At 41.1% G+C, this 20,039-nt stretch overlaps 2 protein-coding genes across 2 annotated transcripts in view; one reads left to right on the top strand and one right to left on the bottom strand.

Moving 5' to 3' along the window:
- ARHGEF38 (Rho guanine nucleotide exchange factor 38) overlaps positions 1-4,514 on the bottom strand; it is a 50,780-nt gene extending 46,266 nt beyond the window's left edge. Inside the window, exon 1 of the mRNA XM_086888300.1 lies at positions 4,296-4,514. The gene's annotated coding sequence lies outside the window, so the exon portion shown is untranslated. The remainder of the gene's footprint in view (positions 1-4,295) is intronic.
- PPA2 (inorganic pyrophosphatase 2) overlaps positions 4,476-20,039 on the top strand; it is a 35,072-nt gene continuing 19,508 nt past the window's right edge. The window contains exons 1-5 of the mRNA XM_086888317.1: positions 4,476-4,644; positions 6,302-6,366; positions 8,027-8,071; positions 16,835-16,888; positions 19,357-19,476. Coding sequence (XP_086744443.1) covers positions 4,515-4,644; positions 6,302-6,366; positions 8,027-8,071; positions 16,835-16,888; positions 19,357-19,476 — 414 coding nt within the window. The 5' untranslated portion in view covers positions 4,476-4,514. The remainder of the gene's footprint in view (positions 4,645-6,301; positions 6,367-8,026; positions 8,072-16,834; positions 16,889-19,356; positions 19,477-20,039) is intronic.

Genomic DNA, 20,039 nt, shown 5'->3' on the forward strand with positions numbered 1-20,039 from the left:
AAGCAAATCCTAACATACTTTAAAGGGGAGCCTAACAAAAAACATGATTAAAAAAGAAACAAACAGTTTAGACAAAACAGCTCAGATAAAAAATTTATTCAGGAAAGAACAAGGTGTAAACTTGAAATCTTCCTAACAGTAATGAGTATTATGACTAAATCCAAATTTTGCATAAATACAGAGCATCAGTCTCCTCAAAGCAATTGGGATACTGAAGTGAGTTTACTGCTACAAAACGAGGGTTCACAGTCTGACTCAAGGTACTCAGTGACCTTGGGATAGAAGCCTCTGTTCTTATTCACACTGAGATGGATAGTAATGTAACCCGATAAACCTAAATCTAGTTACTGAAATACACAATGATTCCTTTCAGTTAGAGGATGTAGTCTTTCGTTGCCATCAGGAATCCATCAGCGAGCAATATACAAATCCATATGTGAGTTGGCTGCTTGTAGACATCCTCTCTAGACATCCTCTGCCAAATCCAGCTGTGCCAATGAAAGAGGTCACTGACTCAAATGATTCGTCATCCTTCTCATGCTGAGGACTTTCAGTGCAAAAATCTGCAGGAGTTGTTCATTAGCTTGCTTTGGCTGAAAAGCAGCCTGAATAACTCAGCCCAAAGTCCCTAAACTGCCTCAGCTAAACTTGTCTGGCTTGATCTGCCCTAGGGAGCGCTGGTTCCAGCTGATCCATTGGCAGGTGGCAGAGATGGTGTTGGCTGAATGAGGGAGCACTGGCCAGCAGGCCCAGGGAGGGACCTGTTCCACTGAGGGCAGAGAGGAAGCCTGGCTGTGACTTTTGCACACAGTTAGCAGCAAAACAAAAAGCTGGCAGGAATTGATTCCTTTAGATTAACTGTCTTATAAGCCACGGAGATAGAACTTCTATTACAGCAAAATTTAATGATAATGATGTGATCACCAGTCAAGAGCAAACGCACTGAAATAGCACATAGTTGTACTAATGAAATTCTTCAAAGCTTTATTAGATAAAAAGATGAGAATTATTTTCATTCAGGAGGATGGGTTTCCTTAAATTTTAATATAGAAAATATTTTATGCATTTAATTTGCACAGTATTTTAATGGGAAAAACATTAATTTTTAAATATTTATGTGTGTATATATAAAATTACGTAAAATCAATGTAAATGTGCACTGCAGAGTACAAACTTTTAAAATAAGGACGTCCTTCAGGCTTAGATGGTTATATTACTGCTGAGTTTTTGCTATACTCCAGTGGCATTTTGCTGGAATGAGATTCACCCCTGTGCAGAGGGCAAGCATAAAACCTAAGCACCATGTAAGTTCTACTTAAGTCTTAAGGAGCTGGCTCTAATTCCATTGAAATAAATAGCAATATTTTCATTGTTTTTCCGTGGGAGCTATTACAAGGTCGACGAATGGGATCAGTCATGTAAGTGCCATTTGCTGGCCCAATTAGAATGACACACAAGGAGCTAGATGCAAAATGCTTGGGAATGAATGTGAAAAAATCCCTCGACAGTAAAATACTTGGTAATTCTGGAGAATTTCCTCAAGGTAAATACTGGAACCAAAACATTCCTTTGTTTCAAAGATTCAAGGATGGTAGGTGAATTTATTCCAACCAGGGAGCTGGTCTTACCTGAATATGACTTGAGGAGCACTGGGCATACTTCAACCATATTCTGTGTAATATAATGCACAATACTGAAAAATACAATCAAGCTTATTTAAAGCATTAATATTTCTGCAGTACTAGGATAATTTTGGATACCTTGGAGTACTAACACATCATGTTCTCTGCTGTGGTAGCATTAGCAGGGTTTCAGGGTGGTTTTCTGCTGTATCATCTACCCTTGCTAGTTAACATGATGGCATTTAATTATGCATCTAAACAGCACCTGCACAGAAACTGTTTATATTTCATAAATTTTAAGTGCTTCACAGCTGATTTCCCATTACAGATGAGAGAGTTTTAGGTAAGGCCATGCTCACAACACAAGGCAATGGAGAACTCTGTGCTCAGACTTTGTGCATCTTACTGGGACTCATGACCACTGTAGTGTATTTCACTTTCCAGCTTGTACAGGGAAATAAATATAAATTGGACTTCTACTAGAATAACCTTACACCCATCTGTCAGTTTTGCAAGTGTAAAAATCCTGTGTGTATTCTCAGTAAGTGATTTTCAAAGGGTCTGACCTTCCATAAATGAAATCCAGGTTCCTCAGAACTAAGCAGAGACGGAATGCTAGGCCTACGGCACGTGTTTCCTTTTAACCTTTTCTGTTTCAGCAGCAGGCCAACTCAAAGAAAGCATATAATAATTTTATAATAATAGAAAAAGAAGTTATATAGATTTTTCTTTTTTTAATTACTCCACATGAAAAACAGATTGTTTGCCCTCTAGACAAACTCAAAAAATTTAGAACTAGAGACCTGTTGGTATCTGAGGGGAGCCTAGAAGAAAGATGGAGAGGCACTTCTTACAAGAGTATGTAGTGATGAGACAAGGGGAAATGGCTTCAGACTGAGAGTATGTCTAGGATTAGATATGACAAAGAAATTCTTTACTGTGAGAGTGGTGAGACACTGGAACAGGTTGCCCAGAGAAGCTGTGTATGCCCCATCCCTTGGAAGTGTTCATTGCCAGGCTGGATGGAGTTCTGAGCAACCTGGTCTGGTAAAAGGTGTTCCTGTCCATGGCAGGGGGTAACTACAAGATCTTTAAGGACCCTTCCCTGCAGGTTTATGATTCTATGAAGAATTTCACCCCTACATGTTCAATTTAGGGGATTACTCCTAAAAACCTTGCATTTGTTGAACTCAGATGTCAACTTCTCTGGTGAAATATGAAGAACTATTTTGTACTATGAAGTACTATTTTACTGCTTCTGCAAAAGTGGGCAATGGCCCTGCAAAATTGCCTCTCTGTTTTCCTGGATCTATTGTCACAAATACAGCAAGCAGTGACACAAATCAGAGGAGACCATAGCTTGTTTTTTCCCCCCAGAGTCTTCTTGTAATGGAGAATCCACACACTAGAATACAGCTCCTTCAAAGATCCAGAGCACCAACTGACACATTTCAGAGGAGTACATGGGGGAACAGTTGTGGTCATCATGAAAATCCCCTGCTCTAGTGTGAAGTAATTCTGTGTCCTTGCTGCACACACTGAGCAGACAATCCTGACTCTTTTGAAGTTTGATCTACCAAAGTAGCAGAAGGGACAAATAACGAGAAGTAGTTATAAGCTGTTAAAATCTGAAGGAAGATACTGACTTAACCTTTCTGCTGCAAATAAATAATTCACAATAACATTCCAAATAATGTATAAAATTATGAGGGTAACATGGAGTTATCCTGTAGAAATCTTTCAGGGTAATTCAAATCACCTTTCAAGATGAATACCCAAGGTCATTGGCTTGGGATTTAAGAGTGATGATGCAACAAAAGTTATTCTGCCTCAGTTTCTCCATCAATGAAATGCAAATAGCAGTATTTGCCCCTTTTCGGGAATTTTTGAAAGATCCACAAATGAGAAGCACTGCTTCAAGAACTTCCATCCTTATCGACAGAGGAAATTCATTTGTAATCATCTGCAAGGATCAATGAAAAGAGAATTCAAAGGAATCAGATCAAACATGGAGCTATTAAGCTTTAAAACCAACACAAGATGAATACAGAATCTGACTGAAGTATCAGCAGGGTTCAATATAAAAAAATTATCTCTGATTGGGAACCCAGGCAAATAGTCCAGCTATAAGCAGAGCAGACACAGAGGGGCTTGGGTGACATAAAAATGTGCACCAAGAAACTAACATTTCCCTCCCTAGGGAGCAGCAGGGTAGGATCTTCATTCTGCCATGGGCTTCAGGTAAGGATGGCAACCCTTGGTACCATCACCCCTAATTTTGCATTCACGCTTTTTACAGAATCACAGAATGGGTCAGGTTGGAAGGGTATGCAGCAGCTCATCTGGTTCAACCACCCTGCTCAAGCAGGTTCAGCCTAGAGCACATGGCACACGATTGTGTCCAGATGGCTCTCGAGTATCTCCTTTTACAGAGACTCCACACCTCTCTGGGCAATCTGTTCCAGTGCTCGGCCACCTGCTCAGTAAAGTTCTTCCTCATGTTCAGGTGGAACTTCCCGTGTGTCGGTTTCTGCCCACTCCCTCAAGTCCTAGTCCTTAGCAACACCGAGAAGAGCCTTCCTCCATCCTCCTGGCATCCTCCCTTCTGGCAGTGCCGGTGGCCTGTGAGCACCTCAGCCTGGCTACCCCGGGCAACCACCCGCCCAAGCTTGCCTGTCTCCCTCCGGGGCCACCTGCAGCCTCAAGGAGGGGTTGCCTTTCGCTACTGTTAATTTCCACCCGGTGGAGCCGTCCCTTGAGGCAGGGCAGTCCCGAAGCCTCTCGGTTGCCCCGCGGCGCTGCCCTGGGCCCGGCCGGGCCGCAGCAGGCGGGGCAGGGCCGGCGCGGCGGCCGCAGGAAGGGGAGGGAAGGCGGCGCGCGGCCGCCGCCATCATGCGGGCGCCGCCGGGGCTGTCGCGGCTGTTGCTGGCGGCGCGGGGGTGGCGGCGCCTGGGCGCCATGTCCCGCTACAGCACGGAACAGCGGGGCCGGCCCAACTCGCCCGATTACCGCCTCTACTTTAGTAAGTAGCTGTCCCCGGGCTCCATAAACCCCTTCCTTCCCCGTCCCGCGGGGCGCACGGAGGGGGAGAGGTGGCGGCGGTGGCTCCCCGCTCCCACGGAGGCTCCTCGGGCTGGCTGAGGTGTCGCCCCCGAGCCTTCCCACAGCTGCAGGGGGACAGCAGTGTTTTTTGTAGAGAGCGAGGGCGGATCCTGTAGACATCCCGGCTTTTGGAGGGGATGCTGGGCCTGCTCAGCCCCGGCCCAGCCGTGCCCTTGCCCAGCCCCGGAGGACGCCGGGGGCGAAGCACCGCCGCGGTGCCGTGTAGTGGCGGCCTGGCCGCGGGGGCCCGTGGCACCCCAAGGGACAGCCGTGGGAGGCTCTGTGGTGTGACAGCCCGGCCTGTCCCTTGTGACCAGGACAGCCCTTCCTCCCAGCAGACACGTCACCGGGGCGGGAGGCTGGCATCCAAAACGTGGGGCTCCGGCCCCGAGCGGGGCCAGCAAAGTGGCAGTGCGAAGGCACGGGCAGTGCTCCAGGAGGCGTCGCAAGACCCAGCGAGAGCGGAGGGTGTGCCGTGTTCAGGATTACGCATTTTCGTAACAGTGTTGTCTTGTTTGTGTGCCAGTCCTATCGCAGTGGCTTTGTACGTTTCTGGTCCGTTGACCTACAGTCAACTCTGACGTCTGCCGGTGTGGGAGAAGCGGAGGCGGCGTGTGCCCGCCTGGCAGCGCTGCCAGAGCTCCCTTGTGCGCATTCATGGGACTGCCAGAGCAGGAGATAGTCTAGAGAAATCAATTTATGTGGTGGGAATAAACAGCCTACCACTAAACCTTGTTTTATTTGGGAGGAGCATCTACCTGGGAGGTTTCCAGGAATTGCAAATCAACTCCATGTACTCTCCTTTGCTGAGGTGGTCAAAAGTCCACAGCTAAGTGAGGTGCCTTGTCTGCTTTTTCCTTTACTACGAATAGGGGTGCTAGCAGAGGAGAAATTCTATGGGATTTGAATTAGTGTTTGCACTATTTTGATATGATACTTGGACTTGAAAAACTTAAGCATATGCTCCAGTGAAATTAGTTTCTTTCCAGAGTGGGAGCAAGGCTGAGGTGCAGATTAAGTTAGCACAAATTTCTGCTGGTTTCAAGGTGTGGTGTTTCATATCGAGGCCCTGGAACAATTATCCCATCCCTCACTTACTCTTGATCAGACTTTGGCCTGTTACATCGGGGGATTTGTGTTCATGAAACTCAGTTTATTAGAAATACAATGCACAGGGGCAACATTGCTAGAAACCCAGATTAATTTACTTACCACTGATGGAAATGAGGCTCCTTTGGGTTTGGTGTTTTTATTTTTGTTAATGGTTGTATATGGCCAGGGAGTAGAAAAGAATCAAAGAATCTTCTCATTCTTATATAGCTTGTATTGCCAAGTAGAAAAGAAGCACAGTGTTGAATGCTAAAGCAATAACTATGCTCACTGTGAATCCTCACCAAAACAATCAAATTCCTTGTCCTCCATGTAGGTACATACTTGAAATTAAGCTTCAGAAAAAGTTTAGCTGGTGCATAATCATAGCATATATATATTTCTGCACCACCGTATGAGATTTTAGCAACAGCAACATCTTATGCCATTTCTTAAAGTTTGCAATGCTGCTTCATTTTGTCTTTCAGAGAATGAAGATGGTAAATATATTTCCCCATTCCATGACATTCCCCTGTTTGCTGGATCTAATGAGGTATGTTTTTATGCCTTGAAACACTATTAATTTCAAAATGCTCATAGTTTTGTTAGTGTTCTTTAGATAAAAGTGCAGGTTGTAAAAGCTTGTTTTTTGGTAATCAACAGAGAAATGTACAGTGCTAGAAAGAACAACTCTAACCCAGACTGATGCCTTATGTAATACAGGCACAATGTCAACACCAAATTTTCTCTGCTAAGTTTAGTAACTTGCAGTGAAACATAGTGATTGATGTGTATACAAGCCTAGGTGTCTCTAAGTGTTTGAGGGCAGGAGAACCCTCACTGTATCTTGTGATAATTGTCTGTGTTTAGGTTTGTGCTTATGTGTGCTTGAATGAATTTTCTACTGTTACTTTTTTTGAAATAGCACTTTTCTACACCTGCCATTAGAAGTGTACATTTCTTTGTTGTGGATGTACAGCACACTCTTGCATAACTTATGGTGTATGTCTTTAATTCCCAAAAGGAGCATTAGAATTGGAAGCCAACAGCAATGCCCAGGAGAGAAGTTGTAATCACACCTTTGGAGATTCACAGTGCGCGAGGTGCAGCTGAGCACTGTCACGTCTTGTTAGCCACCCTCCCTGGGGTTTCATTACAGCAATAATGAAACGGCTGTTTAGTCTGCCACTGATGGGAGAACTGCCAGTCTTTGGCTTAGGCTGAGGTTTGCTTATCGCAGGGTGCTTGTGACACAAACAGGCTGGGGGAGTTTTAGTCGTTTTCTTGTTTTGTTGTTGAGTCTCTATGGGTGATATGAGTGGTGCAAAAGGTCAGTAGTTTGAACGTGTTCAGATGGAGACTTCTGAACTGATGAACCAATCTCTGGATTTATTAAACCTGAGAGACTAAAAATCTGAATGACACCTTTTTGATCAGCAGACCCAAGTGCCAGTTAGTGGGAGAGGCAGGTCATTCAGAGTGTCATTACTAAGATGCCACGTTCAGTCTGTTATTTCTAGAAAAGGAATGGGCATTTTCATCACATGTTCCCTGAAGGCCTTGCTGTCCCTGCATCTAGAGTTAAAAGTTTGGAGGAGTAAGTTACAGGCTGTGGTTTTATGAGTAGGTTAAGTTAGAGTACAGCAATGTCTGCTGAGTGTGGAGAGACTTTGATTTTGATGTGTGAGTGGGGAAATGGCATTCCACCTGATATAGGGCCTGATGGGTGGGCAAGAAGGGAAGTCATGGTTAAAGCCTTGTTTGCAAGAGGATAATGTAAGGAGTTGTATGTTAGAATCTTTCCATGCCTGTGTGTAAAATTTGCAGACTTTATGATGGATAAATCCAGCCTCATTTTTCGTACTGGTTTTGTTTATTTTGGATTGGTTTTTGTCTTCTTCAACTGTACAGAAGGATGACTGTTTTTAATCAGTTGAGTACAGATCTAAATTGCTGCTTAAATTTCTTAGTAGCAGGGGTAAAGTGGATGTGTTCTTGTACATTTTTTTATCTTCCTTTGTTAATGTCTCAAAGGTTAGACTTTCACAATGAAACAGAACTGTACTTACTTTTAAAAGTTATAATTTAGACCTTTGTGCTCACAAAGGGATGCTTCAATTGCATTGCAAAGTACTGTTGCCTGTGTTTATGTGAATGTAGTGTTGTTCTCTAGTGTTTTTTATATGCTTCTTTACTTCACTCTTTCCCTATAGGATAAAGAAATTCCTGCAAAGAGGTCAAAGACTACTGGATCTGAGGTACTGTTAAGTTTTTTTTTGTTTTGTTTTGTTTTTTTTTTCCAACTATTTCTTCTGTTTCCTCCCAACATCACTTTTCTGCAAAGTGAACTTGCTCTCACTGAATATAGTTGACACATCTTCAAATGCAAGTCTTTTAGGAGAAGACTTAAAGGGATTTAATATTCTCTTTTTTGAATGGACCAGAAGAGTCAGAATTCCTTTATTCATCAAGATGTTCTCAAAGGCAAACACTTATGCCAGTCTTTCAAAGGTTTGTTATGACTCTTGCAGTGTAGATGTGTTATCTTTTTTTGCTATTGCGTTCAGAAACATTTGCAATAAAACCTCCCTTAATGAAATATTCATTATGCTCTGACTGTGGATAATCTTTGGTTTATATACAGAACTTCAGAAATCCTAAGTATGCTAGGGCATAAATTATACTGAGTATCTGCTTTTTAATTGGGGTTATGTTGCTTTCTGTACTCAGCTGGGAAGCACAAAGGGAGAAAAAACACATTTGCTAATGGTTCAGTATTGTCTAGCACTGAAGTTAAGGCTAATAGAAGCCTAGAAAGCTTGGAAGACCTGCTCAGGCTTTTTCTGTGAAACAGCATTTGTTGCAAGTGTCCTTTCCGAAATGCAACATTTTTTGCTGTGCTTTGCCTGGCATAGGCCCATCTAGAACTTAGTAAAAGAATGTTATAGAAAAAAAATGAGTCCAACTATGCTTTAAGGCCATGATATGTGGGTGGGCGGGTATGTGTCCCAATCCTTATCTTCTCCTATCTGTTTGGCCAGTCATGTTACAAAACTGTAGCTACCCACTCAATGTGAAAGAACTGTCCCAACTGTCTGGGTTCTCATAGTTTTGCAGCCAGTGTGTGGTGCACTGGTTCTTGTGCTGTACAGGAGTCCCCACACAATCCTGCACTGTGTGTTTCCTCTCCATTTACTCTGTGATTCATTTAGGCTACAATGCCTAAATAATGCTTTTTTAGATTTCCTGTAGCTTAATGCTCATTTAGGTACTGTTTAGTAGATGTAGAATCATGCCTGAAAGAGGAATTATTCAAGAGGAAGAATATGTGCTAGTAAACTTTTATCAAAAATCATTGTCTTGCAACATCAATTCTTATTTACAGCTCTTGCTGGCAAGTCAAGTGTTATGTGTCTTAGCTGCTTATAAGTACTGACCAGTGCAAAGACATTTCATGCAGCATCTGAAACTCTTCAAAACTGCATTTGTCTGTGCTGTGGGAAGTGTGGTAACTTGTTGAAAACCATGTTTCTAGTAACCTGTGGAATGGGGGGCAAAATACCAGTGAGGCTGAGCAGCTCTTATTCCTGCTGTGAGACAGCTCTGGACTGTGGTTTAATAGAACTACAGAAAATGAGCAAAGGCAAATGTGCTTTTCAGTCCTAGCAGGCTTTTGATACAATTAGACAAACAGATGTGCAGGCTGTAAGCTTCCCAAACATCCTTGGTCTTTACTTAGATGGTGAAGTGAGAGAACACCTTTTTCATCATGATCTTTGGGATTTGGGAATGAGAGAAATGATGCCTTGAGTTTTAGCTTTCATATTTCTCTGTTTCTGTGCTGTCTCCATGTGTAGTTTTGAGCTTCCTATTAGCTGTTAAGTGAACTCTTCGCAGAGTAGGTAGACAAAGCTTGATACCAAAGACAGTCATTACAGGTTCCAGGTCCAAAAGCATAAACAATGGTGGACTGAAGAGAGAAAACAAGAAGGATGTGACTTCATAACCTGAAGCTGTTATTAGACAATTAACCCAAATATACACATGGACCAAAACTTATAAGAAGGTGAGACCTCGTGACTGGTCGTACATTTTGTGACCATTTCGGGTCCATCTTGGACGTAGCCTTAGCCAGGTTCTTGTACTGCCCAAGGTCTATCCTTTACGGCATTTTAATAAATACCTACTTTATTCTTAACTCTGTCTAGCCTCTGTTCCAGGTCAGCCTTCTCAAGGCTTCAGAGAAAACAGGGGGATCTTTGTGTTCAGTAAAGCAGTTTCTTCTTAAGCTGGGCTCTTCAGCAGCTCTCCTCACCTTGCCTGATGAGAGACACATCCTTGTGTGCTTATATGCAGGGAGAGCATAGCTTAATCAGGGAATAAAGGGAAAATGAGGAATTTAAGGTCATGTACTGATTCAGAAAACCTTTGAAGCCCTGGATTCCTTGCTCTTGTCTAGGAATGCAGAGGCTGCTACTGATACCTATTACTCAATTGATTCTTGCACTGAAGCTGACCAGAATTCAAAAGTGATAGTTCTTCTTGCCCTGGAAACTCATATTTGAAACTTACACTTTTAGGGTGACAGTTATTGGTTACTCTGGACAAGAGCAAGCCCTCTTAAGAGTTAAATTATGCTGAGCTGGTGTTTATCAGCTAGCAGTCTAGCTATGGAAAATGAAGATCATTTAGTCAGTTAGCAGTCTCTTTAGTCAGTCTAATCTACTTTAAATTGTCCTTGGTGTTCCCACTGCCAGAAAGGAAGGTCTCAGAGTAGGCGAGTTTCAGCTTTCAATGTTTGTAGGATAGAGAATGCACAACCTACAAGTCTACATCAGCTGTTTTGCAGTCTCAGTTTGTAGTTTCTAAGGGAAACACTGTCGTGTTTCTATATTAACTGTTTTCACTAGTTCAACCGTTTCTTGTAACATTTTAGACCTTCCCAAATCTCAGTTAAATTTAGCTCTGCAGACACTGCTGACAACTTACCTTTTTGCTTTTGCAGATGGTTTTTGGCTGTTTGAGGACAAGAAAGAAGTTACTTTGAGGTAGAAACTATGCTGAAAGAAGTAATATTCAGCTCCAGTGTTGAAATTATTAGCAGCTTGCAGTCTGAACCCCTGCATTGCCTTAAGCATTGCAAGCACTTGGAATCCACTCCTGCCCAAGTAAATCTTTGTGACAGGTTTCAAAAATTTCACATCTCTGTCTGGAAAAGCGGATGTTTCCACTAGGGTTACAGTCAAAACTGTCAGAGCCTGATTGTTGAATATGGTCTTCTGTGTCTGGCAGGAAGAAGGTTTGAAGAGGTCATCATTTTCTTTTCAAGGCAAATGTGACATGTTGTTCCCTGCTGTAGTGAAAGGGTTTTTAATCTACTTGTCATTGTATATCTTTGGAGAAATATTCACATGTTGTGTCATTCAGAGGACCCAGGTGTTCTTGAAATCCAGTGTTTCATATTTTGGCCCTGGTAAGGAGTCTGTCCGAGCATGTAGAGATTATAGTCCTCTAACTTGCAGACATTCACAAGAGCATTTGAAAAAAAAATATAAAGAAGAACAAGACAGCTTTTGTTTTGTTCCATCCTATGTGTATTGCACAGTGCTGGGATGCCTTTGTGGACTTCAGCTGAGATGCTTCTGTGAGCCAAAAACTTCTAATAAATTAACTAGTCGGGTGAGATTTAAGGGGTCATCAGAGTGGTCATGAAGCCTGCATAGGTGATCTGATAGTGCAGCTTTTTCTGCTGATCTGATTTGTGCTTCCAGCAGTGTTCAAAACTGGTGTCAGAGATGTCATTTGGTGAAGTTTGTATACTTCATAAGAAAGGAGAAACTGTCATTTTCCATGCCAAACAGGTGCACACTTTGTGCTGATTTTGTATTCTGCTTTAAATACGGTGTCTGTAACTGTCCTTGGTGATGTTAGACAGTTTTTCAGTATATATAACTTGGGCTACAGTGTGCCCATTATGTGGTCAGGGATTTGTGTTCCAAATTTTAGGTTATTAGTGAATCTTTTACCCTGATGTTTGAACTTGCCCAGACTTTTGCTATGGATGTGTCTATTAGATGCAGCCTTGCTTTGTGTTGCTACAGATGAACAAATGCTGAGAGCACCAGTAATCTTCACTTATCAGTCCAGTTGAAGTATAACCAGAGTACTGTTGATTTAATGAGAAAGTTACATCAATGATTTGATCCAGCTTAACTTCACACAAATTGTTCCTTAAACTTGAGAAAGCCGGTGTTTCATATTTTTCCATGTCAGGGTTGTACACTGCGAAGTTTGCAGGTGAACGTGTCCCATAACTAGTTTATCAGAGAACATGCCTGACACCAGTGAGATTCCTGTGTGTAAAACCTACTTGTACCTACATAGTGTTCATGATTCCCTTTCCAGTATAACAGGAGGGAAGTACACTGTGAGGAGACTGCAAGCACTCTGCATTTATGCTGGACATTGCATTCCTCTTTTGCTGTGTGGCATGTTAATTTATACTGGAGAAGTTCCACTCTCTCTTTGGTGTCCAGATGTTGTTGGCAATTGGTTTCTTGTTTTAGTTGGCAAATACCTTATAGCAAGTGTTATATTGGGAACGCTTATAACATGGCTACTCATTTTATAAGGAAGTCCCACTCCATTTATTTCTGGATATATTTCATGACAGTCCATATTTAGCTTCTCCTTTTTTTCTCCCCTTTTTTCTTCTGTTTTCTTTCTTCCTTTTAAACATCACCCTTTGTTCACACTACTGCTAGATTGCTGCTTATGATTTTCATTCTTGTTAGTCCTCAGGTGCATGCTGCCATGTTCAGTTGATGGCTGATGAGAATCCTTGCCAGATTGCAAATGAGCAGACAGAAAAAAAAAGAGGAAGTGGTAGCTGTTTTTTCTTCTTTCTTTCTGGACTCAAAACTTCTCTGTGACAAAGTCAGCAGCCCCCAAATGCTGCCTCTAGTGCTTTTAGATTTTTTTAAGCATTCTACTATAAAAACTACCAAAGTAACTGTAAACTTTAGCATATCTCTTGTTATGTATGATGATAGCAAATTTGCACTCTATTTGGGTTACTCCATGTCTGCTTCAAATTATCTGAACCTTCAAAGATGAGCATTAAGTGTTGCAACCCTTGAGCAAAATGATACCTATTCAAACCCTTCCCTCGAGTGTATGAAATGAGGAGCTTGGAATGACTGGGAAAGAAGCTGGTTGAACAAGAAAGGGAAAGTTAGGTAAGGGAAAAAAATGGTTTTGAGAGGGATATAGGGCAGTCCAGAAAGATAAGCATTAGAAAGGTCATGGATTTTTTTTTTCCTTCTGATACTCAGGTTTCCAAGATCAACCCCAGATCAAAACAAGTTATTTTCTGTAAGAGTCTGTAAATCCAGAACTAGTTGTTTTTTTTTGGTAATTAGTCTTAGAGGGGAGAATGATGACAAACAGATTATCTGGATACAACAGTCTATATTTTCCTTGCTTTTCTCAACACTTGCTACACAAATATGCTGAAGTATTTTTAGGGTTTTTTTATCTTTCTGTGGTTTTTTAATCTCAAAACCCAAAACTGTTTCTGTTTTCTGTGTGAAAGAGAGACATTTTTTCTTGTCTCAGAAAAAACCATATCATGATACATTGAAAATGATGGTCGGCTGAAATGGAATGCAGTGAGGTGCCAAGAAGTGTTAAAGACAACACCCCAATAAAGCAAACAGTTACATCCTACCTGAGTTCCCATGTAATCTACTGAGGGTGTAGTTCTTAGGAAATGAAGGGTATCACTTAGATATACTGGTTTTTCCTACTGAAGTAATTTTCTGCTGATTTTCTTATGCAGTTGTAGGAATTAGGAAATGTACTTTAGAATTCCCTGTGTTGAGCAAGTAGATTTCACACCTCCCCAGCCCCCATTACCTCTTCAAGGTATAATAGAGTGTAAGTACAAATATCTGTCTTTTGTTCACGTTGACCTGAAGTCAAACAAGCTACACAATACCCTGGGTTGAGTGTCCTGCTGGGCTCTTCAGCTCCCTTTCCCTAGCAGGTGGATTCTGTCCCTTTTTCTGAATCTAAGACACTGTTTCCTCCTCTTCTTGCATGCTCCAGGAATACTGTCCTGAGGAAACTGTCAGCCAGCAGAGTTGACATGAGGTTGCCTGGAGGAACTCCTCTTTCTGGCCTGTTGCACAGTCGGCGCTCATGGAGTCCCTTCTACATGAGGCACTTCCAGAGCTGGGTTAAATCTGGACTGCAGTGATCTCACAGACAGGGCAGTTGACTGCTGTTGTACTATGGCAGTTAAATGGTAAACTTTGCAAACAATGGTTTTTGTTCAATGAGAGATCTTTTTTCTGTGATTTGATGATGTGTCAGATGGGCTGTTGGAACAGTCTTGCCATTGCTACAGGGAGTAGAAGTGCATATATAAGGGATTGGTGAGGTGAAATTTTTAATTTTACTGATTTAAGATAAAAATGCCAATTACCAGATGCATTCACCAGCCAGAACTAACCACTGAATGACACATGCAGATGGTAATCTGTGAAGACAGGTGGTGTCTGACACTTACATTTCTGTTTTCAGCTGAGGCAGGAACAGTTTTCAGCAAGGGACTGGGGACAACTTTCAAGTGGTTAGAAAGAATAGGTGCTTGGTCTTGGAAAAAGAGTGGAAACATTTCTGTGTAATACTTAGTGAAGAAGGAAAACAAGATAGGAAAGAGGAGGAAAATAAATCCTAAAAAACCAGGTAGTCTAGTCCTCTTTCAATCTGTCAAAATACATAGTATGCGCTCTCCTTTCCACACGAGTGAATCTAGTCTCACCACTGTGAAAATTTGATTGCCCTATAAATAAACTTTTTATTTTTAAATGTAAACACTGAATGAAGTCATTAATCTTTTGTAAATGCTTGTGGCAGCTTAGCATTAGAGAGAGTACTTTTGGGGATTTTTTTTGCATACAAATGAATCTGTCAGGCCGTCACATTTAAGACTCTTGACAGTTCACGTTTGACTGATACCACAAATTATGAGGGCCTGGTCTTCAAGCTGAGTTGAATCCATGTGGTTTTATTATGTTCTTGAGAGCAGCATTGCATGAACTTCAGTCCAGTGTAGTCCAGCCTCAACTGTTGATTTGGTGAAGAAGACCTGGACTAACTGCTGATTAATTAAAAGCTTAAAACCAAGCACAGAGGCTGCTGCAGAAACCTCTGCATTCGACATGGTCAGGAAAGCATAAGGCATCTGAACAACAAAAATAAAGGACTGTGGTGGAGGGGAAGACATCCTGTATAATTTTAGTAGTTTTAAGTTTTCTGCCTGTAGCTACCAGTCAGAACAATTATTTGACCTGCTTGGCAGTTCCCTAAGAGTTTCTTGTCAGCACTGGCTTTCATACTGTGCATTTTTCGTTTTCCAAGTGTTTCCCAGATGGATGTGCAGACTTTATTTGATTCTCTTCCAACCCTTCTCTTACCTGCTCATGCATGTATGTTGCTTTGTTTTATCTGCTTGCTCAGTGTTGACATTTTTGAGCTGTCTTTACTTTTGTTTCAACTGTTCTTATATACATAAGATATTTTTTATGAAATTGAGAATTACGTGAAACTTTTATTTTTTTATTTTTTTTGGTCACGACTTGACTGGGAAAGTGATTGAGTCCATGTGACATGCCACTGATTGCAGTATGGGCACAGTACTTATGCATGGCAAATATAGTTTACATTTATTGGGAATTGGCTGTCAATGTTGTACTTACCTTGTGATCTCATACTAGAAATGCTGAATGACAGTTGGGATTTCCCTTTACTTTCTTCCTTTCCACATTCCATGTTTGGGAGGAGGTGGTTATAGAACCATTTGAATTACTTTAATCAGACTGTGACATTGACCTTGGTAATGGTATTTGTTCACCTTCAGGGTACAATGAGCAGAAATACAAATATTTAAGGGGTCACTGGAGCCTTAATTGTGGTGTAGTTAAAGAGTCAGTGCAAATCTTCACTTGGTTTAATTTTATACTTCTTTCTTACAAATTTCTTCAAAAATATATTTTGTCTTTCCTGACCTGTTGGGATTGCTAATACCAGTGTGAGATTTCCTTCATCATCTTGTGAAGAGATGTCCCAGGCAATGTGATATTTTGGGGCTATTGTAGTAGTTTAAAACAGGTTGTAGACCTTGCTTGATGTTTTGTTCTAGTTACCCAGTTCAATAACAGTCTACTCCTTGGTAGTGCTTAACTCAGCTTCATAAGAAGAGATCTTATGGAAGTTACACAGAATTTTTATCTTTGGAAAAATGTTGCTTTAACCTCGTTGGTAAGAAGGTGTAGACTGCTTATTTTTCTTTTAAAAACATGGAAGTTTACATGTTGATTGTTTTTTTTCCCTCTCACACCGCTTTCTTAAACAACTTTGACTTTGTTTCTGTTAGGAAGAGGGCTAACACAAATGTAAGGTGTCTGTGTCCATGTCCTGCCTCTGCCATCACTTTTGGATTACTATCAGCTCACTTGAACCAGACTTGACTGAGAATCAGAAGTGTCATTTGCATGAGATTTTAAAAAAATAGTAAGGCAAAAGAGGAGGACCTGAAAGAATAAATCCTTTGGGGGAAAAAACCCAAAACATTCTCCTTTCAATTGCCTAAGGGAAGCTAACTCTGTCCTATAGAAACATTTAATCCTCTTTGACTAGTAGATTGAACCACTGCCTCATGGCAAACCATTCCATGGACATTTGAACATTTTGTGAAAGGTAATATTGACATGGGAACAAAAAACATCAGATGTATTTCCATTGCTTGTTGTTGTCCATATTCTTAAAGGGGTGATGTGGGGAAAGGATGAACCATGGAGGTTGAACTAAAGGAACCATACAAATAAAAGCAGCTGTAACAGAAGAATGTGATGTATGTTTTCTGCTGAATGCACAGGAGAGAATTTGTGTTACTGTAAAATACTAATTGCCAAATGGAATTTATTTTCAGTTCTGTCACTATTTTTTTGTTTTAGGTCCTGTTTAATATGGTTGTAGAAGTGCCTCGGTGGACTAATGCAAAAATGGAGGTAATTAAGGAAAATACCTTGATTATATAGGTATTTGTAGAAGTTACAACAATGCAGTGGCTTCCAGTAGGCAGAATTTAATCACAGTTTGGATTGCTCTTTGCACATTAAAATGCTCTCTGTTAAAAAATTGGTTTGTAGTGTTGCATGCGCTTTTCTTGCAGTTATAAAAAGTGTTGAGCTTCTAATTGTTTTCTTGGTGGAAACAGGAAAAAGAGGTGGGCACTGCTTCTTGACAGTCCTCTGCAAAGCATAGCATATCTGTAGCAGAGTCCTGGAGTACTGGCTTTTAGGATGCTTTCCAGCATTTTGACTAACTCTTGCTTCCTTATGGAGCATTCCACTCAGATGATTTAATTCATCATTTCCACTGTATGGTGTGCTAGACAAAATCCTGACAAATGGAGTTGCAACTAAAAGAGCATTTCCTTATGAACAAAAAAAACCCAACATTTGGGGACTTCACTGACTGAAAGTATGAACTCCTGCAGGGAGATATTTTACAAGTGGTAAAAGCATCTGTAGTGTTTGTGAAACAACAGATCTCACCAGGATATGTCCTGTCTTCCTGAACCTTTGTATTAATTTTAGGGGTGCTTCCCAGATGCGTTTAAGGAAGTTTGTGGTTGAGCTGCTAACTCTTTTAGTTATTGAAAATAATACCAAAGAACCTTCTTAGCCTGTTACTTGAGATTTTTTTTTTTTCTCTTTTCCCTGATGATAGAACTGTTTGCCATCACAGCTGTTACTCTTCAAGTAGGGTTACCTCAGATATTTACCCTTTATTTTAAGCTCATGATTTATTGTAGCAGCTGAGTTCTCTTTTGCAGAGGATCCCTTTGACAATGCTACTTGAACTCTGCCTTAACCTCAGATTGCTCTCCCTCTGCTTCTTTCAGCACATTATGTCAAGGGTATAAAAGTTTGTCTTGTTAGGTTTAGAAGTCATTGATTTTAGACTTTCTGGGTTTGATGGAGGAGACTAGATGTGGTTCCCTAATATTTAACTTTTAATATCCTTAAAATTTACTGCATCAGTCATTAAGGTAGTCATCTTGCCTTGCCATTGTGTCCTGGCAGTCCTTCAGTTCAGACCATGGTAAGCTGCTATTACCAGATCTCGTCTGCTGATCTCTCCTCACATGCAATGGCGACTGTAGGACATTAAGCCTTGCATTAGGATGAATATTACCCACTGTTACCTTTCCTGCAACAGATACTCTGCTCATCACCTTGTTATATTTCTGTTCTTCTTCCCTTGTTGCTCTCATTTACTCCTCTGGCTTAGTTTCTGTGAACAAAAAGCATTGTGGAGCTCCGCTTCTGTCAGTGTCCTAGCTGGCATATTTGAGACCTTTACTGTTAGGTTATGACCAGAAGGAGGTGGAATCCAGTGTGAAGCCAGAAATATGTGAACTTTCATCTTGGCTCTTGGGGAGCGTTTACTTTTGGAATGAGTATATACTATTGACAGGTTGATGTGGTTCAAAAACAGTGGCATTCCTTTGGGATGGCTTCAGTGACAGTGCTTCAGGTAAAGGACAGGGATAGAAAATGAGTATGGACTGAGGGCTGTGTGCTTATGCTGGGAAGCTATGCACCACTTGAGTGTAATCACTTGAGCCTATAACAAATGTTTTGCCACTCAGAGGAGTGTTTGTAAGCTAGAGCCAAGCTAATATGGGCTGGACTGTGGTGTGGAGTGTCAAAGGGCGGTTACAGTGTGAATTAGCTGTGGTGGGTAACTCAGGCAGTGGCGATATGTGTGTGGTTTGTGTATGGGCTTTGGGGGAGGATGTTACTGTTCAGCTGTAGTTCAGGTCTTCTGTCAGTGCTTCTTTAGGAATAAGAATGTCCTCTTCAAATGGTAGCTTGTTCCAAATCTGCATTAAGTTGGCATTTGGTGACTATGAGGAACTTGTGCTTGTGATAAAAGCATTTGTATGCTGAGAGGTGATGGAGGGAAGGGGTGTTTGCAATTGGAGACCAAGGAGCACAGGGCAAGGACATGAAATATTTCCTCTGTGGGTGTCAGGGCAAGGACATGAAACATTTCCTCTGTGGGTGTCATAGCCCCTGTTGTTGGAATATGTTGTGCCACCATTTGCGTGTCTGTTGAACTTGTACTATAAAGTGCAAGGGCTTCTGACTTAAGTTCTTTTCAGTTTTTATGTTTGACCATGACAGTCTCCTTAGAAATTTATTACTTTCTCTTCTAGATTCATTTTTTTCTTGCATACTTTACAGCATTATTTAATACCTTAATAAGCTGGTTTTTGAATATGACCCTTGAGATTCAGAGTGAGGTTGTCATACTTCTAATAATCCTCAAACCACAAGCATGTGCTTCCAGATAGATCTTTCTTACTGGTTGGGTATGGAATGAATTACTTTCCATTTTAACATTCTCCCTCTCCCTGCCCCCCCCCCCCCCCCCCCCCCCCTTTTTTTTTTCACTATCTACTTAGATTGCCACTGAGGAGCCATTGAATCCCATTAAACATGATACAAAGAAAGGCAAGCTTCGATATGTGGCAAATATCTTTCCTCACAAGGGTTATATATGGAATTATGGTGCCCTCCCACAGGTAACATTTTTGTTATAATGGTGAAAGTTTTTTGTCTTCTGTGTAAATTGCCTTGTAAATCTTGGATAATGCCTGAATGCAAATCAGCTGCAAGAGGGGTGATTCTCTTTGATACATTTGTAAATCAGGGTTTTTTTATGTTGAACTTGATTGTGTCCATAAATTTTGATCAGAATTTGGGTATGGGAGTAAATATGAGCTATGTTTTCAGGAAGGATTTGAATGATCAAGAAATCTCAAATCTTTAGTCTGTATCTCTGTACTGTAGTGACAGAATTGTCATGGTCTGCCGTTCAAGAATACTTTGTCAGGTAGACCTTTCTTAAACAAGGCATTTATTTAAAAACTCATTTAGGATTTTCATGTACTGCAGCTTAAATTTTAATTGGGATTTCTTAATATCTTTAACAAAGAGGAACACAAGGGCTGTTCGTTTTTAGATTAAACTTCAGTGGCCTTCCTTAACTTTTCTCTGAACTGTGAGACTCTACTGATCATGACACATTCAAAACGTTGAGCCTTGAAAAAGCTCAACTAATGGCTGAAATTTTGAGCATAAATAA

The sequence above is a fragment of the Cyanistes caeruleus genome, chromosome 5, assembly GCF_971803275.1.
Source record: "Cyanistes caeruleus chromosome 5, bCyaCae1.hap1.1, whole genome shotgun sequence".
Classification (NCBI taxonomy): Eukaryota; Metazoa; Chordata; class Aves; order Passeriformes; family Paridae; genus Cyanistes; species Cyanistes caeruleus.